This window comes from Daphnia magna, linkage group LG5 (genome assembly GCF_020631705.1).
Source record: "Daphnia magna isolate NIES linkage group LG5, ASM2063170v1.1, whole genome shotgun sequence".
Classification (NCBI taxonomy): domain Eukaryota; kingdom Metazoa; phylum Arthropoda; class Branchiopoda; order Diplostraca; family Daphniidae; genus Daphnia; species Daphnia magna.
The window spans coordinates 1524567-1548600 of record NC_059186.1 but is presented as its reverse complement, the minus strand read 5'-3'; the positions used below and the strand labels follow the sequence as shown (position 1 = coordinate 1548600).

At 44.0% G+C, this 24034-nt stretch overlaps 1 protein-coding gene, 10 non-coding genes and 3 pseudogenes across 11 annotated transcripts; 2 read left to right on the top strand and 12 right to left on the bottom strand.

The window, feature by feature from the left end:
• Positions 1-5008: 5008 nt before the first annotated feature.
• On the top strand, positions 5009-8143 carry LOC123472392 (annotated as a pseudogene).
• Positions 8144-8439: 296 nt separating this feature from the next.
• LOC123472943 lies at positions 8440-8562 on the bottom strand. Its single transcript, XR_006647404.1, has one exon. It is a non-coding gene; the product is annotated as a U5 spliceosomal RNA (small nuclear RNA).
• A 489-nt stretch (positions 8563-9051) lies between these two features.
• Positions 9052-9193, bottom strand: LOC123472909. Its single transcript, XR_006647372.1, has one exon. It is a non-coding gene; the product is annotated as a U4 spliceosomal RNA (small nuclear RNA).
• A 391-nt stretch (positions 9194-9584) lies between these two features.
• Trnah-gug lies at positions 9585-9673 on the bottom strand. The gene is given in 2 exon segments: positions 9585-9619; positions 9637-9673. It is a non-coding gene; the product is annotated as a tRNA-His (tRNA).
• Positions 9674-9783: 110 nt separating this feature from the next.
• Positions 9784-9902, bottom strand: LOC123472998 (annotated as a pseudogene).
• A 97-nt stretch (positions 9903-9999) lies between these two features.
• LOC123472995 lies at positions 10000-10118 on the bottom strand. The gene has a single exon (XR_006647461.1). It is a non-coding gene; the product is annotated as a 5S ribosomal RNA (ribosomal RNA).
• A 274-nt stretch (positions 10119-10392) lies between these two features.
• On the bottom strand, positions 10393-10556 carry LOC123472717. Its single transcript, XR_006647198.1, has one exon. It is a non-coding gene; the product is annotated as a U1 spliceosomal RNA (small nuclear RNA).
• A 628-nt stretch (positions 10557-11184) lies between these two features.
• LOC123472789 lies at positions 11185-11377 on the bottom strand. The gene has a single exon (XR_006647269.1). It is a non-coding gene; the product is annotated as a U2 spliceosomal RNA (small nuclear RNA).
• A 3792-nt stretch (positions 11378-15169) lies between these two features.
• On the bottom strand, positions 15170-15392 carry LOC123472855. The gene has a single exon (XR_006647319.1). It is a non-coding gene; the product is annotated as a small nucleolar RNA U3 (small nucleolar RNA).
• A 1224-nt stretch (positions 15393-16616) lies between these two features.
• Positions 16617-17573, top strand: LOC123472391. Its single transcript, XM_045173803.1, has 3 exons — positions 16617-16739; positions 16830-16995; positions 17377-17573. Exons 1-3 carry the CDS (start codon positions 16617-16619, stop codon positions 17571-17573), a joined length of 486 nt encoding a protein of 161 aa, XP_045029738.1.
• Positions 17574-21484: 3911 nt separating this feature from the next.
• LOC123472940 lies at positions 21485-21607 on the bottom strand. Its single transcript, XR_006647401.1, has one exon. It is a non-coding gene; the product is annotated as a U5 spliceosomal RNA (small nuclear RNA).
• A 491-nt stretch (positions 21608-22098) lies between these two features.
• Positions 22099-22240, bottom strand: LOC123472919. The gene has a single exon (XR_006647382.1). It is a non-coding gene; the product is annotated as a U4 spliceosomal RNA (small nuclear RNA).
• Positions 22241-22631: 391 nt separating this feature from the next.
• Positions 22632-22720, bottom strand: Trnah-gug. Its single transcript is given in 2 exon segments — positions 22632-22666; positions 22684-22720. It is a non-coding gene; the product is annotated as a tRNA-His (tRNA).
• A 110-nt stretch (positions 22721-22830) lies between these two features.
• Positions 22831-22948, bottom strand: LOC123472677 (annotated as a pseudogene).
• Positions 22949-24034: the final 1086 nt, after the last annotated feature.

The window sequence follows — 24034 nt, the reverse complement described above, 5'->3', positions numbered from 1 at the left end:
AGAAGCAATGTCCGTAATCGGAATTGTCCTGAAACTTTTTGCTGACGCAAATATGGACTTAAGAAAATGGGTAACAAACAACCAACAGCTGCGTAGATATCTACAAAAACAAGGCCTAACCAACGACTCAGACAAGTCACACTCATGTCTTAATTTATACCCACAAAAAGTGCTTGGAGTTAGATGGAATACTAGCACGGATTGCTTTTATTTCAAGGCAGACGTTATCGTAGACGCAGCAGCAAAAGTTCAAATGTTGACTAAACGAGCTTTTGCAAAAATTTCAACAAAATTGTTCGATCCACTTGGATTAATTGGACCCGTAACGCTCCAATTTACGCTTCTTTTTCAAGAATTGTGGGAATTCAAGATTGGATGGGACGAGAAGGTGCCCGAAGAAACGGAAAGCCGATTCAGGACAATTGTTGAAGACTTAAAACACATTGACAAGATACAAGTGCCAAGGATGATTTCTATGGCACCTAGCAAACACACGCAAGAACTGCATGTTTTTTGTGACGCTTCAACCAAAGCGTATGGAGCTGTTGCTTACGTGAAATCAAGACATCCAGACTTCATTCGGCTAATTTGCTGCAAAACCAGAGCAGCACCACTCCCGAAGAACGAGGTTTCTCTACCACGGTTAGAGTTACTTAGTGCCGAACTCGGAAGTGTTCTAGCTGAAAGAATCGTCAACGCAGTTGACAAAGTAAATTGGGAAGTGCATTTATGGACTGACTCAATGGCAACCCTTAGATGGATTCGCGGAGAAGCAAACCGTTGGAAGATGTTCGTCAGAAACAGAGTTGAAGCCATCCAGAAGAGGTTTGGGCCAGATCACTGGAAACATTGTCCGGGGAAGGACAACCCAGCAGACCACGCATCAAGAAGCTTGACAGCAAAGAAGTTAGTTGCGGCTTCTTCCTGGTGGGGAGGTCCCTCCTGGCTGAAACTGGAAAAGACGGAATGGCCGCAACAAGATATGCCGACATCAGAAGTAATGCAATTGATGGAGATCGAAGCAAAATTGAAGCAGAAACTGCAAATCCTTGCAGCTAATAGTACTTCGGATTGGTTTGACGTACTCGTATCAAGAGCGAGCAGTTATCTGAGAGTTTTACGTACAATCGCCTGGATGTTTAGGATTTTTAGGAAGGAGTCGCCCGGCAAAGCAACTGAAATGATCAGGGGAGTGGAAATTTCCTGTCTCTCTGTTCACGAAATCGCCGTCGACGAGAACTTCATCTTAAAACTCATTCAAAAAAGGGCATTTGCAGAAATCTACGAGTCCTTACAAAAGGGAAAACCACATGGTAAACTGCTTCACGGTATTGATACACTCAGGCCCATTTGGGATGCAAAGGAGCAACTCATCCGAGTGACTGGAAGAATAGGCCCGGCCCTAAAAGAACTGCTCATCGATCCACCCATCCTTCTTCCATCAAACGAGAGGATTGTTGACATGATGATTCACTATCATCATGTTAAACGGAAGCATGCTGGTGTCCAAAACACTCTGACGTTCTTACGAAATCGTTTTTGGATCATTCGTGCACGCCAACGGATTAAAAGTGTCATAAAAAAGTGTGTAAAGTGCCAACGAGTTCAATCGCGTCCCTTTAATGAAGAAACTGCTGCAATGCAATTGGATCGAACCAAGAAAGCGCAGCCATTTGAAGTGATCGGGATCGACTACTTCGGCCCAATGTATGTGCTAGAAGAAGTGATTCTTATTGAAAAAGACAGTGATGGGAACGATATCGAGAAAACTCGTGTTGGTGAAAAGAAAGTGCATGCGTGCTTGTTTACTTGTGCAGTCACAAGGGCTGTGCATTTGGAGCTTGTGACTGATCTGACAACACAAACCTTTATGTACGCGTTAAGAAGAATGATGTCACGCCGAGAAGATTGTAAAATTATCTACAGTGACAACGCGTCAACGTTTACTTGTGCCGCAAAACTAGTGACGGAAGATCCTACCCTAGCCAACTGGCTCTCAAGTAAGGGTATAGAATGGAAGTTTTCTCCTAGCCTAGCTCCATGGTGGGGTGGGTTTTGGGAGAGGATGGTCCACTCCGTTAAAGAACCGCTAAGAAAGGTGCTGGGGAAAATGAAGGTTAGTTTCGACCAACTTCACACCATACTGGTGGAAATTGAAGCTATCGTGAATTCACGGCCCCTAACTTATGTTTCTGGCGACGCACATTCCTACGAAGTTTTGTCTCCACAAAAGTTGCTGACCGGAAGACAACCTGGAGCTACATCAGAGTCACCCGACTCAACGAAGATGAGCCGTTATGACCTCATCGAGCTGGACAAGCAGAGGAGCGAACACGCCTTGACATGGTGGAGGCTGTGGCAAGAGTCATACCTGTCTGATCTTAAGCGATTTCACTGTCGCAAGGGAAAGGGCACCAGAATTCCGCGTGTTGGCGAAATCGTCCTGCTGAAAGAACCTAACATCAAACGTGTTTCGTGGCCAACAGCTATTGTTACAGGAGTGATACCTGGAACCGACGCCAAGGTGCGAGCGGTTGTTTTACGACTACGTTCGGGTAAAGAAACCACCAGGAGCATCCAGACTGTCTATCCATTAGAAGTTCAAGCCGATATCGACACGCCCGTCGATGATACCAAAACCGGCACAGTGGAGAAGACTACGTCTACGAGAAAGAAGAATCCGCTCCGTAAGAAGAATTTGGAATCGCGCGAGGACGCTGGCGATTCCGGCGGGGAGGATGTTGCGGATTGTCAAAGTCCACAAGAAGAAAGAATATCTAAATTTGGAAGGCCCGTCAGACGGCCTATTGTTTTTTACTTATAATTTATGTTATAATTGTAAACTTTGTGTAGGCCACCAGGGGCGCTGCCAAGCAGAGCCCTCTTGGTGGCCGATATCGGAAATAGCCGTTGTTAGAATTTTTCCCTGTGTAAAGGCAGACGCCATTTATTGTGTCAGAAGTCAGTTTCAAATAAACTAGTGGTAGAACCTGCCTAAGTTAACTTTACAAAGGTATTGAATCGCAGGTATTAGAGTTGTTAATTAGATTTAATACTTTTCAGCATCTGAATATCAACCCGCTCCGTTAAGCTCAATAACGATTCACTGTTATTGCCACAGCCCAAAGCTAATACTGAATAATAATCTGAATACCTAAATGTTGAATTGCAATTGAAGTTTCTATGCGGCCATCGGGCGCTTCGCGCCCTCGGCCGCGTTTTCAACTTGTGCGTATGGAACAGTGGTGTTTGCATACAATTTTAATGATTTGGAAAAGCATGAAATGGAGGGACCTGAATACTTATATGTTGAACTGCATCTAAAGTTTGCGGCCATCGGGCGCTTCGCGCCCTCGGCCGCGTTTTCAACCAACTTCAACGGATCGCTAAGGTGGCGGTGTAATTTACCTTTTCTTGATAAACATGAAATGGAGGAATCTTAATATTCTTTTATTCTCCAATTACATTGAAAATATTTTGCTTTCATCCCTCTACTGACTTATTAACGAGAATTTATTTATTTATCTTTGAGGTGCCCAGTCTATAGTATCCAGCAATATGGCAACGTCGTTGCCCTAGCGGCTAGCGAAGGGCAGTTGGAATAGAGCCATCCCAGAATAAACAAGTTCGTTATCTTCAGTCATCGTTATTATAGTGTTATTCCTCTACAACCAGATCTGAGCTGGAACGTTACATTGCCGACGAGATTTAAAGAACCCTAACTGCGTGCAACTATCTGTTGAGCAATTTCTGTGGTGTGAGTGGGAAAAGCGGTCCACAGCCATTTGTGGTGTGTCTCGCAGCGTGGTGATCAACATGGCGTAATCTCTACCATCCTTTCCGCCATTCGACGTGGACGAAGACCAATCCTCCATAGGACCTCGCTGGGCCAAATGGGTAAATCGTTTCGACAACTTCTTGGCGGCACTGAACATCACTGATGACGCACGTCGGAAGGCTCTGATTCTTCACTATGGTGGAGAGAGAGTATTTGAAATTTTCGAGACTCTCGACTCAAATGCACGTGTGGTGACGCCCGCCACGGCAAATGCGGCTGCAGTGAACGAAACCTGCTATGAAGCAGCAAGACGTGCCCTGAATGACCACTTCACACCTCGTGTGAACACAGACTTTGAAATGTTCACATTCAGACAATCCAGACAGCTAGATGGAGAATCTTTTGAGGCATTTCACACTCGACTCCAACAATCAGCTAAAAACTGTGGCTTCACTGACAAAGACAGAGAAATCAAGGCCCAGTTAACAATTGGATGTACCTCAACCGAGCTCAGAAGAAAAATTTTAGAAAAACCAGCAATGACACTAGACGCCGTACTGAACAAAGCAAGAGCCTTAGAGGCCGCAGCAACTCAGGCGACCAAAATGGAGAAAGAAACCGAGCAAACAGCCCTGGTGATGCGGCACAACAAACCAACTCGAGACATGTCCTAACGACAGGACAAATATAATCAACACGAGACAGTAAGTCAGTCAAAACAATCCATAGACAGAAGAAACTGCTCGTTCTGCGGAGGTCAATTTCACCAACGATTAGCAGAATGCCCGGCCCGCTTTCATCAGTGCAGCAATTGTCTCAACATTCATCACTTCGAGCAACTCTGCCGCTCATCCCAAAGAGAAAGACCTAACCGTAGCAGCCATTCCAACAGCAGCATTCTAAAGCAGCAAACTAAAGCATATCACCCCGCAAAACAAAAGGAAAAAACAAACGTGACCATCGTGGAGAAATCAGACTCTGAGTCTGATGACGAAAACTCATTTCAAATATCGACCAAGGGACTTCAAAACGCCCGATACGAGGTATCTATAAACAACGTCAAAATTTCGATCATCGCTGATTCGGGCTCCACGGTGACTCTCTTGGATCGAAACGCGTACAGCAGCCTGGAAAAACCGAAGCTAACAGCAACATCAGTCAAGATCTACACGTATAACTCAAAGGATCCTCTGCCACTTCAAGGTTCCATAAAAGTCAACATCTCGCACAATGGCCACACCGTCACAGGAACGGCTTACGTGTGTCCGGGAGACGGTGGCAACCTGTTGAGTGGGAAGATGGCCACCAGACTTAGGCTAATGCACATGACCAACGCAGTAACAGTAAAAAAAGACACCAACAGTACTAACAAAATAAAAGCAAAATTACCAAGACTTTTCAGTGGCATTGGAAAGCTAAAAAACTACTCCGTAAAGCTACACATCAACAGATCCATCAAACCGGTGGCCAACACTCATCGAAGAATCCCGTTTCATCTCCGAGATCCCGTCGAAAAGCAACTTGGTCTTCTATTCGAATTGGACATCATCGAACCAGTGGAAGGTCCAACACCATGGGTCTCTCCCACTGTCGTCACCACAAAGCCACATGACAACACCCAAATAAGAATCTGTGTGGACATGACGGAGGCTAACAAAGCTATTGAAAGAGAGCGCCACATCACCCCCACACTGGATGACATCCTGTCGGACCTGGACGGAGCGGTGGTGTTCTCAGCGTTAGACCTGGCTCATGGTTACCATCAACTGGAGCTGGATGAAGAAAGCCGATTCATCACAACGTTCTCCACTCACGTAGGACTTTGGCGGTACAAACGTCTATTTTTCGGAGTCAACTCAGCAGCAAAAGTATTCCAAAATGCCATCCGTCAGACCCTTGCTGGATTAGAAGGTGCCATCAACGTCAGTGACGACATCCTTGTTTGGGGAAGAAGCGTGGAAGAGCACGATCGCCGACTTAACGCAGTGCTATCAAGGCTAGATCAAATGAACATCACTCTAAACGAAGCAAAGTGTCGATTTCGTCAAGCTAAGATCAGGTTCTACGGTTTCATCTTTTCCCAAGAAGGTATTCAAGCAGATCCTGAAAAAGTAGCGGCGGTAATTTCTCTCGACACACCAGAATCGTGCGACGCAGTGAGGAGCTTTCTCGGCATGGCAAACTATGTGAGAAGATTCATACCTGGCTTTGCAGACATCACAGCGCCCTTACGGGAACTCACAAAAAAAGATGCGACATTTCAGTGGACGGCCGATTGTGAGGCATCCGTCAATTCCATCAAAGAATTATTAGCCAATGAGCCAGTTCTGGCATACTTCAACACACGGATCCCGTCGGAAATCATAGTTGATGCCAGCCCGGTTGGATTGGCCGCGATCTTAATCCAACGATACGGAAATGACGACTCCCGCATCATCGCTTTTGCCAGCAAGTCGCTAAGGGCCACGGAACAACGTTATTCTCAACTGGAAAGAGAAGCGCTCGCGGTACTGTGGGGATGTCAATATTTTCACATTTATATTTTTGGGAAACCAGTGACAGTGCTCAGTGACCACAAGCCATTAGTTGCAATTTTCAGCAACAGCATATCGCATCGCAACACTCGATTGGAGAGATGGAACCTGAAACTAGCCCCATACAACGCAACCATCAAGCATATACCCGGAGCGACAAATCCAGCGGACTACTTATCCCGCCATCCCGTTGGCGTAAATCACGACACGGTGGCAACTTAAACGGCGGAACAACACGTCAACTTCATCACAGCATCGTCCATTCCAAAATCGATGACCCTATCCGAAGTCCAAAAGGCATCCGAAGCTGATCCCGAAATTCAAGCGGTCATCAAGGCGGTGACGTCACAAAACTGGACAACCCAAAAAACATCAGCTTACTTCAAATGCCGGGAGCAGCTAGCAGTAAGCACGGACAGGAAAGCAATCACAAAAAATAGCAAGTTGTGCATACCCAAAGCGCTGCAAGCAAAAGCGATTCAACTAGCCCATCAAGGACATCAAGGATTGTCGAAAACCAAAGAGTTGATTAGGAGCAAAATTTGGTTCCCCAATATCAACAAAACTGTCGAAAAAACAATTCTGAGCTGTCTTCCGTGCCAAGCGTGCACCAAATCGCACAACAAAGAACCGGTGGTAATGTCCCCAATGCCTTCAGGCCCGTGGACCAATCTCAGCATGGACTTCTACACTCTACCGACAAACGAAGAGGTATTCGTCGTGATTGATGACTATTCCCGCTATCCAGAAGTTCATCATGTAACATCCACGTCGGCCAGAAGTACAATGACATGTCTTGAACGCATCTTTGCACAGCACGGAATTCCGGAAGTCATTCGTGCAGACAATGGTCCGCCGTTCAACAGTTCAGAATTCGCGATGTACATGAAGAAAATGGGCATTCACTTGCAAAAAGTCACCCCAGTTTGGGCCCCGGCTAATGGAGAAGTTGAAAGAATCATGCAACCCATTACGAAGATGGTTCAAACCACAACTGTGGAAGAAAGAAACTGGAAAGATGGACTGGAGCGTTTTCTTTTAAGCTATAGAGCCACACCACACACGGTCACCGGTTTCTCCCCAGCAAAACTCCTTTTTAATAGAGAACTCAAAATTCTGTTGCCGGAAATCCAGCAGGAAAATGCAGACCATTTAGGAGATCATCATCGTCAGGCCCGTATCAATGATGGCGAAGCTAAACGAAAAATCGCTGAATATGCCAATGACAATCGCAATCGGAAACCATCTACTCTTCAAATCGGTGATACGGTGCTATTGCGCAACGACAAGAAGCTGAAAAACAAAATGGATCCCAATTTTTTTCCTCAACCGCTAACGGTCACCAAAACAAAAGGCAGCATGATCACGGCTTCGTCGAAAAACAAAATAATCACAAGAAACTCTTCATTCTTCAAGCCATACAACTGTGGTGATCCAGTAGCTCTGGAAAGTGATGCTGTTCGAGCCCCAATCCCGCCTGCTCTCCAAATTCCACATCACCAGCCGCCGCCAGATGCGGACTACGTCTCATTGGATGAACACGATGCGCAACAACCCACATCACCAGACGGAGATAATTTTCACGGGTGGCCGGAAACCGAGGTGCAAAACCCAGCACCACACGAGAACGAGCCACTTGATGCAGACAACTTTCCTCCTATCACATCCGATGAAGAAGAAGATGAACCGCCGAACCCTGGGGCTCCGGAGCGTCGGGGATCGCGACCAAGAAGACGCCCGGACCCTCTTCACTATGTGGGGAAGGGAATACAGGGCAAGAAACAAGAAAACAACTAACGTGCTTAATCAAATGTATTCCTCGAAAATGTAGCCTAACACCCTACTACACCACACGTTACCCACCATGCGATGGCAGATCGGTCTCGTACCGCAAAAAACCCGGAATTCAGATATTCACAACAAATTGTAATCCTCACTTCGTGTATACTCTGTGTCTCTATCTAAAGTAGGGAGAAATGTAGTATCCAGCAATATGGCAACGTCGTGGCCCTAGCGGCTAGCGAAGGGCAGTTGGAATAGAGCCATCCCAGAATAAACAAGTTTGTTATCTTCAGTCATCGTTATTATAGTGTTATTCCTCTACAACCAGATCTGAGCTGGAACGTTACACCAGTCTAAAGACCAGGCGTCCGAAAAATAAGTCATATAGACTCATCAGTGCTCCTAACCACGGAAATCTTTAGTAAAAGGCGAAAGATTTATCCGGGTATTGATTAGAAACCAGAGTGATTAACAACTGAAATCAGTTGGTCTTTCTTCATTTCCCAACTTCATACCACTTTGGTAAAGTCACGGCAATAAACAGACATATTCAACCGTAATGCGACGACTATTTTCTGTTAGATTTGAAACAGTCACTAAAAAACTTCATGCTGTATAAAGCTCATGTAAAAATAGTTTCCTCTTTTGATTTTCAACTGAGTTAACTTAAGCTGATTGAAACATAAACGAAGTCTAAGGCAAACGGGGTGGGTAAGCTGAATTGGGAAAGGAGACGAAACGTATTTGTTCTGCAAGTCCTTTAGTTTTTTTTATTTGGGGTGGGGGGGGGGAATCCATCCGCTAAGTTGAACAAACACGATTCTATAGACAGAAATTCAGGTTTCCCAACCTTTGATATATGTGGGATTGATTAACCAATCGCTTACTAAAGGTTGATCAAACAGGCAACACTAAACAATAACCGAACACACTGTTAACGTTCTTTAAGAGAATCTGCTCCTGTTGGAGCTGTCAAAAATTGCCGACAACAAAGAATGTTTCACTTCATCGTGGCGGGGTATTGGTTAAAGTTTTCAACTAGCAATAATCACACCTCGGGAGACCCTCATTGTTTATGATATTGCCACTGCGCAAAGCTAAATTTCCCATGAGAGACCCCTACTACTTGAACCTTTTTCTTGTCGATTCCGCACGGACGTTGACACCAAAAGCATCAGGCAAGGTACTGCTTTTCGATTAAACTTATCATTTTGCTGCTTTCCTTTTTACACTCACATACCTATAAAGAATAGTGTTCATTTTACGAATATTTCACATATTGCCATACAACACCGTTGAGTAGTAAAATTCATGCAAATTACGATGCATTTCGCCAGCTCAAGTGAACGCACAGGAATTGTTTCAGTTTACAGGTCAATTTTGCTGAACCCATTCCCGTTTACTTAACCATAAAATCAGTAAAAACCTACAACAACTGAACGAAAATTACTCAGTTGCTATCTCATTGTGCTTTTCCACTAGCTTTGAAATGCCGTGACCAGGATTCGAACCTGGGTTACTACGGTTTTACGCTATCAGACCCCACAACGTAGGGTCCTAACCACTAGACGATCACGGCCAAATTGAAACGTTTCAATACACGTTAACGTTTCCACACAATCAAATTGTGGATAATAAATATATGGTGTTGGTTATGTTAAAATCTGACTAAAGTGAAAAAAGAAACAATGCCAACAGCATCCCGTATTCCCAAGCGTTCACCCATCTAAGTACTAACGGGACCCGACGTAGCTTAACTTCCGGGAGCTGACGAGACCGGGTGAGTTCTACGTGGTATGGCCGTTGACGGTATTGAATGTAAAATTTACAATGCAAATGTCCGAACTGTTTTTCGCGTGATTCACTTATTGGCGATAAAAAACATACTGAATTTAAAAAAAGCAATGCCAACAGCATCCCATATTCCCAAGCGGTCACCCATCCAAGTACTAACGGGACCCGACGTAGCTTAACTTCCGGGAGCTGACGAGACCGGGTGAGTTCTACGTGGTATTGCCGTTGACAGTATTGAATGTAAAATTTACAACGCATATGTCCGAATCGTTGTTGGCGTACATCAATCATCACAAAGTATCCGCCTTTTGAACGTTTAGGCATCATAAGTGACTTTCTTATCGGGCTTGACCAATGCATTCTTTGCGCTTCCCTTAATGGTTTGCATATTTAAATAGAGAATAACCCCTTTAATGCGGTGGTTTTGATCGCACAGTGACTCCTTTACCAAGTGAAAAGTATCCGTTCAAGTCTGCTTCACTTAGTATTATAGATTCTGCTGCTCAGGGGACGGCGCGAACGCAGTCCCCCACTACCAAAAATTGTACTCCCGAGTTAATCACATTTGGATTAATCGCAAGGGTCAGCCCATCCTTAGTGCAATGGAAAGGCCTCACCCTGAAGGAACCACCTTAGTGATCATGGTTGCCTCTGAGCCAGGTAAGTATGACTTTTGTAAATACTTGGCGATTTCTCATAGTTTTTTGGTAGACAAACAATAACGACGAAGTACACTAAATCATAGAGCTCAACAAAGAACTATCGCACGTGGAATTACGTATAAAACTGAAAAATGGGATTGAGCATAGTTGATCCTATAAAGCTCTTATTTAAAAAATCGAAAACCTACAGCCATTTCTGGGTTAGAAGAGAAATGCTCCCATTTGGGAAAACTTCTTCCTCCCAAATGGAGACGTCGAATTGCGCTGTTTTTTCGTCTTTACTGCTCAACTGATCTAAACAACAATATTCATAAGAGACATGTCTGCATTTCAGATTGCCGTTCACTCAATTAAACTCGAACCCATTTGAATGGTTAGCTCTAAAAAAAAACTCGTTCCCTTTGAGGGACACAACTTGTTGGGCTGCAATTATTTAACCGTGTTCCATACCTAGTGAAAGCTGTCGAAAGATACATTTTCAGCAGCCAAATGACTTCCGATTGAATAGTGATAGGTTGAGGATAAGAAAGTATGTTGATATAGTGTATATGTCATTTTTTCCACCTCATAATGATGCGAGAAACATAAAGAAAAGCACTCAGAAATTGATTTAATTCAGAAAAACATCCCTTTTAAGGGGTGAGCCGAGCCCGGAGGTACTGCAATACCGGGTCAACCCGTGGCAGGATCAATGCAAGCATTGATTTCCCACCGAATTCCAAAATCAGTTTAATATTCTGGGGTTCATTTGAACCCGTATCAGATATTAAGCTGATAAGAACAGATTTTATGCTTTGTATTTTCCAATGGACTGGGAATAAAGCTGTATACAATTATGTTTTTACATTAATATGTAAAGGGAAAAAGTTCGCGAGACGACGTGTCAACGCTACGTTAAAAAACCCTTAAAGAGAATGTTGCAGAAGACTGTTGTCTTCTGTCTCTTCATCTTCTTCGGGCGGTGGATCACTTCCTTCTGTTTGATAGGCCAAGTGCTTTGCTATTATTCTGGTCGTTCCTTGTATGGCCAAGAGTTTCATCTTCCTCTTCAGGTTGTTCCATCGTCTTCCAGAATGCTGAGGGCTAGAGATATGGCGTCGTTGCTCGGAAGCCAGGACCCGAGAGAGCCAACGACTAGAGGAAGTACAGATCCAAGGTCTTTGTACTTCTCTATCTTCTTATTCCTTGCCCTCTCTAACCCTTCTGCACTGCTGAGTGGCACCGTCACGTCAATAATGATAGCTGGGTTCGTCGATGTTACAACGATGTCAGGTCGCATTCCGGAGGAGTCAATTGCCCGATTGACGGAAACGGAGTGGCCGAGCGCCTCCGCTTCTGTCACCATAAGATCTAAGATAGAATTATGTCTATTAATGGATAGAGCTGAATTGACTTGGCAACAGCAGACGACATGGTCTGTTGTTTCCAATTTGCCACAACCAAGACGACATGTCTTGTTTTTTTACTTAGATCCTGGACACCCTCTAACTGGAAGTCTTCCGAGTCTGGCTTGGTGGAGGTAATGCCATTCTTGAAATGTTAGAGGTGTTCTGCAGGAGATGAGTGCTGCTGTGTCCTTCGCCATGTCGAGTGCAAGCCCCGTTGCAACCTCCCCTTGTTGCTCTGACAGTAGCCTTGACGTCCATCTTCCTCTCAGGGCGGTTCGGAGTCCTCTGACTGCTTTCAGGGAAATACAAGAGATGTCATCGGCGATGATTTTGGAGTACTGTTCGCCGGATACATCAATCTTGATTCTCTTCAAGTGGCCAGCTGCCCTCCTCGAACGCGTCCAGAGGTTCATGGATGCTCCCCCATGTCTTATGGCACCAAGTCCTTTGTCCATTGACCCTGCCAAATATTCGTTAATTGGTGTGGGGAATGGTACTTCTCTCTTTCCGTATCCTAGTCGTATTGTCTCCTCTAGTTGCGCCATAGCCACTTCGCTAACGGACTTGTCCTCGCTGTCTAGGAGTTGCATCGCTCTAGCTATAGTTCAGATATCAGCCTCCTCGGTCAAAGGAAGCATTCCAAGCCCCCAAACTCTTCTGTCTGCGTAGAAGAAAGCCGTGTTAGACGAGATTGGGACGTTGGCAACTCTGCGTAGAAAATCTCTGCATGCGACATCAAGGTCGTAGAGAGCACCCTTTTCCACCCTTCCTGACGCCAGATGATGAGACAGTGACGGTAGAAGACAACTCCGGTATACTTCTAACTTCTGCCAGGGAGCTAGGCCAGAATCTGCTACTTTAACTAAGTTTCGAGCTAATGAGGTGGTTGGACGAAAGGTCAGTCGAGTGCCTAGAGGTGTTCCTAGGTAGTCCTCTTTCTCGTCTTTGGCAAGGGGTCTGATTTCGGCGTCTCCGAATTTCAGCGTGTTGTCTGTAACAGATTTACCATTAATAAGTGTTAAGGACGTGCACTTACCTGGATTAAACTTCAAGCCTAGCGAGGTTGCCGTGTCCTCTATGGCATTGAGAGTCCTTTGCGTTTCCCGGATTGACGATCCTACAATGGCAATATCGTCCGCATATGCTGTAGTTGAGACTCTAGCTTGAAAGGCTGAGAATCCGGTGTTATTTGATTTTGCTGTCCGTATGATGGGTTCGGCTGCCAGGTTGAATACCACGCTGCTTAATGGGTCGCCTTGTCGAACACCAGCCATTGGATGAATCTGCACGGAATCTTGCCCAACAGCAAACTCCATGATGTTGTTTGAGTAGATGTCGCTTAGGATGCGACGAAGCTCAGCTGGTATTGGTAGACTCTGAAATAGACAATTTAAAATTGGGTGAGGAATTGATCCAAAAGCATTGGAGAGGTCCATTCAGGCAATCACCATCTCCCTCTTGGACTGTTTCGCCTGTTCGATAACAGTGTGAAGGAGATGTGTGTGTTCCTGGATGCCTCGAACACCTGGTAGAAACCCTTTCTGCTCTAACGAAATTCATCCTAGCTTCGTCGCAGTTGACATTATTCTTGCGGACAAAATTCCTGAGAAGATCTTGTACATTGTCGGAAGAAGGGATATTGGCCGAAAGTTCCCATAATCTGAGGAGTCACCTTTCTTGTAAATCGGAACGGTCCTCGAGGTCTTCCAGCAAGCTGGAATCCCATAAGTCCATACACTTTGATCTTAGCCAAAAGGCCGAGAAGCGATAACTGAAACTCAAGTTACTGGGTGTTATATGCCACTCGGATCTCGAAAATATGGCTGATGAACAAAATGAGCAAACCACTAACGAAAAACGAAGAAAGTCACCAGGAAACCAGGCTGTTGCTAGAACCCTGCCTGGCACTGTTCGAAGCCAATACAACTCATTAGTTTTTATCTTCTCTTTTGATACAAATAGATTATTAGGCTAAACGGTTCAAATATTATATTATATGTGAAGCTGGTGATTGCAATGCACTCTCCATTTGAGTCAATCAACTCCACCTAGTAGCAAACTCTGCACACTATGAACTATCAATGCAGCAGGAATGCATCAGAAAACATGTTGGATAGAATCCTGGAATACGTAACGCAGCTGTTTTTGCAGCAACCAAGTTAATGTTAGGCTACGTTCAGACTACAGCCTTTTTGAGCGTTTTACGTGCTACGTATAACGTTTTTACGCTCCGAGTTACGTAGCTGGGAACGGAGGAGTGTTCAGACACAACGCTCTACGTAGTACGTAATACGTAAACTCAAAACGTAGTCAAAACGAAGTCAAAACTGAGCGTACGTAAAAATGAGATTGATCTCATTTTTACATAAGTTTTTGGGACGTTCTACGCACTACGTAGCCAAAATCTATTACGCTTGTCTACATTCTTTTGTTTTTTCAGGTTTTCTCTCCTGTTTATTCATTCTGGGATATGTCAGTTGTAGAATTGTAAATTTAATAATTAATTTTTTTAATTTTTATTTTAAAAATAAATATTGGGCCTACTAAAGTTGCCAAAAAGAATTCCCCTAACAAATTCAAGTCGCCCCCCAAAAAATCACCGATAAAAAAAATCAAAAAGTCAATATTATTTCATGAAATCTTTTGCAACTATTTTGGTTTATTGCTTATTCTATTTTAGGTCTTCAAGAAATTGGTCAGAAGAAGAACGTTTCGTCCTCAGAACTTTTATCAATAAATATAACCAAGAGCTACAACAGGTACAAAAATCTACAGCAGACGCTAGAATCTCCGCAGAATCTAGCCTACTCTACGTAAATTTGACAGTGTAGTCTGAACAGTCTACGAACACATTTACGTAAATATGGCTCCGTAAAAAACGCAGCGAAATTTACGAAGTACAAACGTAAACTTTTAACGTTATACGTTATACGTTATACGTAGAAAAAAGCTGTAGTCTGAACGATACTTTACGCAGAGACAACAACGAACAACAGGAAGAAATGTTACGTGAAGACATTAGCGAACGTCACATGTTTGAAATACTACGCCTGCCAATGTGCGAAATTCTTATAAAAGGGCACAGGATTCGATCAATGAAATCTACACATGGAAACGTTAGCTACTTTGATATCGATAACACGAAACGCTAAAGAGACGAGGCATTTGGGTTTAACGTTTTACGTATATCAGAGGAATCAATAAGTTCATTTTTCTATGCTTTGCTAAATTACCGCTCTGAAAACGCCGGTTTCCTTCCAGTGTGCCACAAGGGAACACCGGAAACGGTCCTCAATGGCGACGACCAGATACCACGCAAGTGGCTACGATCGCAACCTGTTTCACTCTCAGAAGCCAGCGTCATTACTCGTCATCGCGGGTTGATTGGAGAAATGTTTCTGGTGGGAAACAAGTCAAGATATACTACAGAAATGATCCTGTGAAGTATGATCTTAAAGTTGAAATAAACTTGCAAGAGAATAAATCGATTATGCAAAATGAAACAGCATTAATTAATCTATTCGTAAAATAACGTGGTTTTTATTGTTAACGAGTTCTTCCTAGAAGTGAATTATGTGGAAAAGTGCTACACAACGACACGGCGCGTTTTGTTCATTCAATACAAACAGCTGAAATGGCGAAACAATGACGGTATTTAGAGCACGGCGGAAATTAAAAGCAGTTTGTTGAGGGTCACTCGCCAATTTCTTATATCGCACTTCATCCTAGAAATACAATCGGTCGTCAGACATTAATACTTCAGCTGGATGTGTGGCACGCATCTGTAATCCTGCTTCTGGGCGGCTTGATAGTGTGGATGACTTGAGACGAGGATTCCTACTTCGTGACCGTGCATGTTGATCAGGCGTTCGCACTAAGTTCGGCATCAACATGGACCCATTGAAGGAATTTATTGGGTGCAGGTTAGCTAAGGAGGAGCAAAACGGGCCAGGAAGGAAACTAAGCAGCCAAAAGTTCCCGTGTCGAGCAGTAGTAGGATCGCGCCCGTGAATGTACGACATGAATTAGCCTCGACGAAACAGTCAAACCTCTTTCTTTTTATTTCTATTAAGGAAAGTATGAGTTTCAATGGGTTTGTTTCTACTTCAAAAGTGAAATACTGCCACAATGCAATCCACCCTAAATCTCTGAATCTGAAATATTGCAATTGGGTAAAAGAGTGAAAGCTCAAGTGATTGGCATGATTGCATCTGAATATCAACCCGCTCCGTTAAGCTCAATAACGATTCACTGTTATTGCCACAGCCCAAAGCTAATACTGAATAATAATCTGAATACCTAAATGTTGAATTGCAATTGAAGTTTCTATGCGGCCATCGGGCGCTTCGTGTTGAGAAATAGCAAAATGTACTGGGTTGCCAAACCCTAGTTGCTGTTTAGCAACCTCCCTCTCTCTGTATCGCTCCGCCGTTACCTCTCACCCCACTTACTTGATTTTTGTACTCTATACAGCAGAGTCTGTGACTCCACTGTATTACACTCTGAGAGAGTTCTATTATACACTTTGTGTCTCATCATTAATCTGGATTCGCCCCATTCATGTAAGTGAATCATGTTTCATGTTTTTGTGTGTTAAATACAAAAGATAGAAACCAGTCTGTGGGCATATTTCCAACAGGTTATGGGCCCAGGCACGTGTTCTCTATACTGATGCAACATGGATCTGTCTCGCAGACTAGACATTAAACACATTGACAAATTTGATGGCACTAACTACCAACAATGGAAGCACGGTCTCCTTATGGAGTTGGAATTGGTCGAGCTCCTAGATATTGTTGAGGTATTTAATATTTCAATTCTTGGTATTATACCAGATGCTGGTCACGCCAACATGTGACCAATGTTAATAATATTTCCTTCTTACACCCAGGGTTACGAACAGTGCCCTGATGAGATATTTGCAGATGATGCAAATTTTGAAGACGAGAATAATTATCCTATACCTACAAACATTGGCGCTCTAAAAGAATGGAGAAAGAAAGACTGCATTGCAAGGACCATGATTTATCACACAAATGACAAAGAACGTCAGAAAGGTGAATAGACTAAACATCGTCTTCACCTTAAGTAACACAGTAAAAGTAATGCGTGTTATAATTTCCCTTAGGTCTAATTAACTGTCGTACTTCATATGATATGTGGACAAGAATGTCCACTCAATACCTACAGCGGGCAGCTGACAATAAGCACCTGCTTCATAGAGAGTTCCTTTCGCTCGACTACAAAACAGGAGATGATATCATGACCCACGTCACGAACATCGAGACAATGGCATCCCAGCTACGGGATCTAGGTGTACACGTCAGCGACGATGAGATAATCGCAAAAATTGTTTGTACTCTCCCTGAATCGTTTAAACACATCGAAAAAGCATGGGACAGCATGCCCATGAATGAGGAGACCATTGATGCCCTTAGGGCAAGACTCGTACAAGAAGAATGAAAAATTAAAAGGAGGAAGCCTGAAAGCAACGCAACAGGTCATAGTAATGAAGATGGTGCATTTATTGGCCAGCATCATTCTCACCGACAAGACGATCACAGAAGGCCGCCTAAGAAGTGCTCGAACTGTCCTAACTATACCAATCACTGGACCAGAGACTGCAGATTTATAAAACGTGGAGAGAATGGCCAAAATAGACCACCAGCAAAAAGACACAGAGCAAACCTAGCCGACGGAAAGGAAGATCATACAGCTTTCATCTCAACCTTTGGACTCATGTCTTTGTCAAACACACTTTGGTACGCAGACTCCGGCGCAACTCAGCATATGTCTGACCAGCGACAAAAATTCAAAAACTTTCAACCAATTAGTCCTGGCTCGAGAGCCATTCATGGAATAGGCAATAAAGTACTCTATGCCCACGGAGTTGGTGATGTGCCTATCTACGCCACCATAAACGGAAGCAAGCACAAAGGAACTATAAAGAATGTCCTATTCGTGCCAGACATTGGAGTCAGCCTCCTCTCGATCCCCACTATAACCGAGCTTGGTTTTGAGGTCTACTTCCAACAACGAGACATTCGAATCACCCGCGGCGGAGAAATATTTATGACTGGAAGGCGACTTGGTGAAACCCTATATCAACTCGACATCACTTCACAAGAAAAAATAGCTGATGAAACAAACATCGAAGCCAAAGTCGCCAGTACAAACGCAACAACATTCGCAATATGGCACGAACGATTCGCTCATGTGAATTACGCCACCATGCAACGAATGATCAAAACTCAATGCGGTAACAGGTCTAAACGTCGAGGGCAGCACCTCACACAAAGAAGACTGTACAGCCTGCATAATCGGAAAAATGTCGCGTCTTCCGTTTCCAAAAGGAAGAACCAGAGCTGGACAAGTTGGAGGAATCGTCCATTCAGACCTAGTTGGTCCATTTCAAGTAGCGACCCCAAACGGAAAACTGTACTACGTGATATTCAAAGATGACTTTAGTGGATATAAAGTGGCATACTTTATGAAAAACAAGTCCGAAACAGAAGAATGTTTTAAAGAATACGTGGAAAAGATGTTTACTGAGACTCGACAGTGCCCTCGCATACTACGCTCAGACAATGGGGGCGAGTATACAAGTAACTCTTTCCGGAAATGGCTCTCCACCAAAGGTATCATTCACCAAACATCTGCAGCTCATACACCACAACAGAATGGCGTATCTGAACGCGATAATCGAACTACAGTGGAAGGTGCCCGAACTGAGCTACACGCCAAGAATACACCCCTCTACCTATGGGCAGCTGCGATCAACTATACAATTTACACTCTTAATCGGACGCTTCATCATGACACAATAATAACGCCTTATGAAATTTGGCATGCCAAGAAGCCGGACGTATCCCATCTCAGAGTGTTCGGCACCAAAGCCTTCGCACATGTCCCAGACGCTGACAGGCGTAAGCTCGAACCAAAAGCAGTTGAAGGTCTCTTCATCGGCTACTGCGAACAGACCAAAGCATACATCATTCACATCTCAAAAGAAAGGAGAAATATGATTAGTCGAGACGTAAAATTTTTTGGTGAAAAGAGCTCTGTTACAGAGCCCAGCGATGACATGCAGATTGATCCAACAAATCCCGCAGACGAAAATTTCGACAAACCGATTTCTCAACCTAAAACCATTACTGAGCCCCAAATAAGAAAATCAGCGAGAGGCCTGGTTCCAAAGAAGCAGTGGCCGGTAGCCCTAGCAACCCCGCACCTTAATACTGATGGCCAGAATGACCAGATAAACTGCCCCAAACCAAACAGCAACACGTCTTTAATGCAAGACGCACTCAACATTTTATATCAAGAACCCGGCAGCTACACAGAAGCAATGGCATCGCCGTTTGCCGACAAGTGGAAAGAAGGAATGGATTCCGAAATCCAATCTCTACGCTCGAATAAGACCTGGACACTAGTTGAACTACCCTCATCACATTCCGCTATACCCAGCAGGTGGCAGTATAAAGCAAAACGTGACAAAGAAGGTAAAATCACCAGATTTAAAGCTAGATTCGTGGCAAAAGGATTTAAACAGAAATACGGAGTCGACTATCACGAAACTTATGCTCCGGTCGTCCGATATGACTCGCTGCGAGTAATTCTCGCCCTCACAGCTTCACGCAATCTACAGCTTCTCCAGATCGACGTTCAGACAGCTTTTCTGTATGGAGAGCTCGACCAGAAAATCTACATTAAACAACCCGAAGGCTATGTCACCCCTGGTCATGAAAACTTCGTATGTCTACTTGACAAAGGACTCTATGGCCTGAAACAATCGTCGCGCCTATGGTACCAGAAACTCCAATCATCTCTTACACAACTAGACTTCAAACAAAGTGAAGCAGATCCATGTGTATACACTCGCGAAACAGAAGGTGCGTTCATCATTCTCGCTGTATGGGTCGACGACGGTCTCTTAGCTTTTGATGATCAGACCACTGCAACCACCATCATTCATCACCTTCAGAGTGAGTACAAGATGACATGTAGCCCTGCAGAGCATTTTGTGGGTCTGGTAATCAATCACGACAGACAAAACCGGAAGCTATACCTCTCATCACCACAGTACATCGAAAAGGTGCTAACCAAATTCAACATGACTGAGTGTAACAGTATCGGCACTCCATCCGACAAGAGCGCTCGTCTATCTGCCTCCATGTCACCCACTACTGACATTTCAAAAGCCGCCATGAGCAAAATACCGTACCGCGAGAGTGTAGGAAGCCTTATGTACGCAGCCATCACATACCGCCCGGAGATCGCGCACTCTGTTAATCAGCTGGCCCAATTCTGCGAGAACCCCGGAGAGCCACACTGGAAGGGAATCAAGAGAATTCTCAAGTATCTTGCATCTACGCGAAAACACGGACTATGCTATTCCGGACAAAACACAAACCCCGACACAATTGTGGCTTTCTCTGATGCAGATTATGCCGGAAATGTCGATACGCGCCGATCAACTTCAGGATTTGTTTCCATCCTAAACGGAGCAGCAGTGACCTGGTCTAGCCGCCGGCAAAATTGCGTTGCTCTTTCAACAATGGAGTCTGAATATATAGCTGCAAGTGAAGCATCAAGAGAAGCTGTTTGGCTCCGACGCTTGCTGGATCAAATCGGCATACGCCAAGAGAGACCAACAATCCTAAATTGTGACAACAAGAGTGCTATAGCACTTGCCCACAATCCTGAACATCACACACGATCCAAGCACATAGATGTCCGCCTTCACTACATCCGCGAACAGGTGATCAACGAGACTGTCAAAATCAACCACGTAAGCTCAAATAATCAACTTGCAGACATACTCACAAAGCCGCTGGAAGAAACTCGCTTCGCTCATCTAAGAGCTTCCATTGGAATTATTGAGGTACCGCATTGTCACTAGCCAGTTCATTTTGAGAAGGTGTGTTGAGAAATAGCAAAATGTACTGGGTTGCCAAACCCTAGTTGCTGTTTAGCAGCCTCCCTCTCTCTGTATCGCTCCGCCGTTACCTCTCACCCCACTTACTTGATTTTTGTACTCTATACAGCAGAGTCTGTGACTCCACTGTATTACACTCTGAGAGAGTTCTATTATACACTTTGTGTCTCATCATTAATCTGGATTCGCCCCATTCATGTAAGTGAATCATGTTTCATGTTTTTGTGTGTTGAATACAAAAGATAGAAACCAGTCTGTGGGCATATTTCCAACACTTCGCGCCCTCGGCCGCGTTTTCAACTTGTGCGTATGGAACAGTGGTGTTTGCATACAATTTTAATGATTTGGAAAAGCATGAAATGGAGTGACCTGAATACTTATATGTTGAACTGCATCTAAAGTTTGCGGCCATCGGGCGCTTCGCGCCCTCGGCCGCGTTTTCAACCAACTTCAACGGATCGCTAAGATGGCGGTGTAATTTACCTTTTCTTGATAAACATGAAATGGAGGAATCTTAGTATTCTTTTATTCTCCAATTACATTGAAAATATTTTGCTTTCATCCCTCTACTGACTTATTAACGAGAATTTATTTATTTATCTTTGAGGTGCCCAGTCTAAAGACCAGGCGTTCGAAAAATAAGTCATATAGACTCATCAGTGCTCCTAACCACGGAAATCTTTAGTAAAAGGCGAAAGATTTATCCGGGTATTGATTAGAAACCAGAGTGATTAACAACTGAAATCAGTTGGTCTTTCTTCATTTCCCAACTTCATACCACTTTGGTAAAGTCACGGCAATAAACAGACATATTCAACCGTAATGCGACGACTATTTTCTGTTAGATTTGAAACAGTCACTAAAAAACTTCATGCTGTATAAAGCTCATGTAAAAATAGTTTCCTCTTTTGATTTTCAACTGAGTTAACTTAAGCTGATTGAAACATAAACGAAGTCTAAGGCAAACGGGGTGGGTAAGCTGAATTGGGAAAGGAGACGAAACGTATTTGTTCTGCAAGTCCTTTAGTTTTTTTTCTTTGGGGTGAGGGGGGGGGGAATCCATCCGCTAAGTTGAACAAACACGATTCTATAGACAGAAATTCAGGTTTCCCAACCTTTGATATATGTAGGATTGATTAACCAATCGCTTACTAAAGGTTGATCAAACAGGCAACACTAAACAATAACCGAACACAGTGTTAACGTTCTTTAAGAGAATCTGCTCCTGCTGGAGCTGTCAAAAATTGCCGACAACAAAGAATGTTTCACTTCATCGTGGCGGGGTAATGGTTAAAGTTTTCAACTAGCAATAATCACACCTCGGGAGACACTCATTGGTTATGATATTGCCACTGCGCAAAGCTAAATTTCCCATGAGAGAGCCCTACTACTTGAACCTTTTTCTTGTCGATTCCGCACGGACGTTGACACCAAAAGCATCAGGCAAGGTACTGCTTTTCGATTAAACTAATCATTTTGCTGCTTTCCTTTTTACACTCACATACCTATAAAGAATATAGTTCATTTTACGAATATTTCACATATTGCCATACAACACCGTTGAGTAGTAAAATTCATGCAAATTACGATGCATTTCGCCAGCTCAAGTGAACGCACAGGAATTGTTTCAGTTTACAGGTCAATTTTGCTGAACCCATTCCCGTTTACTTAACCATAAAATCAGTAAAAACCTACAACAACTGAACGAAAATTACGCAGTTGCTATCTCATTGGGCTTTTCCACTAGCTTTGAAATGCCGTGACCAGGATTCGAACCTGGGTTACTACGGTTTTACGCTATCAGACCCCACAACGTAGGGTCCTAACCACTAGACGATCACGGCCAAATTGAAACGTTTCAATACACGTTAACGTTTCCACACAATCAAATTGTGGATAATAAATATATGGTGTTGGTTATGTTAAAATCTGACTAAAGTGAAAAAAGAAACAATGCCAACAGCATCCGTATTCCCAAGCGGTCACCCATCCAAGTACTAACGGGACCCGACGTAGCTTAACTTCCGGGAGCTGACGAGACCGTGTGAGTTCTATGTGGTATGGCCGTTGACGGTATTGAATGTAAAATTTACAATGCAAATGTACTTACTTCTAACTTCTGCCAGGGAGCTAGGCCAGAATCTGCTACTTTAACTAAGTTCCGAGCTAATGAGGTGGTTGGACGAAAGGTCAGTCGAGCGCCTAGAGGTGTTGCTAGGTAGTCCTCTTGCTCGTCTTCGGCAAGGGGTCTGATTTCGGCGTCTCCGATTTTCAGCGTGTTGTCTGTAACAGATTTACCATTAATAAGTGTTAAGGACGTGCACTTACCTGGATTAAACTTCAAGCCTAGCGAGGTTGCCGTGTCCTCTATGGCATTGAGAGTTCTTTGCGTTTCCCGGATTGACGATCCTACAATGGCAATATCGTCCGCATATGCTGTAGTTGAGACCCTAGCTTGAAAGGCTGAGAATCCGGTGTTATTTGATTTTGCTGTCCGTATGATGGGTTCGGCTGCCAGGTTGAATACCACGCTGCTTAATGGGTCGCCTTGTCGAACACCAGCCGTTGGATGAATCTGCACGGAATCTTGCCCAACAGCAAACTCCATGATGTTGTTTGAGTAGATGTCGCTTAGGATGCGACGAAGCTCAGCTGGTATTGGTAGACTCTGAAATAGACAATTTAAAATTGGGTGAGGAATGGATCCAAAAGCATTGGAGAGGTCCAACCAGGCAATCACCATCTCCCTCTTGGACTGTTTCGCCTGTTCGATAACAGTGTGAAGGAGATCTGTGTGTTCCTGGATGCCTCGAACACCTGGTAGAAACCCTTTCTGCTCTGACGAAATCCATCCTAGCTTCGTCGCAGTTGACATTATTCTTGAGGACAAAATTCCTGAGAAGATCTTGTACATTGTCGGAAGAAGGGATATTGGCCGAAAGTTCCCATAATCTGAGGAGTCACCTTTCTTGTAAATCGGAACGGTCCTCGAGGTCTTCCAGCAAGCTGGAATCCCATAAGTCCATACCGCGCGGTAGATGGAAGCTAGGAGGTGACCGCTTGTGTCCAGTGCACGAAGGTGCCGATATTCCAATCCGTCTCGTCCAGGCGTGGTGTTGCAAGCTTTACCGAGTCTATGCTTGATTTCTTCTGGACTT

Bases quoted from the DNA above. Each gene is read 5' to 3' on its own strand.
- LOC123472391 (XM_045173803.1), top strand. From the start codon at position 16,617: ATGGATCTGTCTCGCAGACTAGACATTAAACACATTGACAAATTTGAT. The intron at 16,740-16,829 runs GTATTTAATATT...TCTTACACCCAG, and splicing joins AGCTCCTAGATATTGTTGAG to GGTTACGAACAGTGCCCTGA. The intron at 16,996-17,376 runs GTGAATAGACTA...TGATGCCCTTAG, and splicing joins TGACAAAGAACGTCAGAAAG to GGCAAGACTCGTACAAGAAG.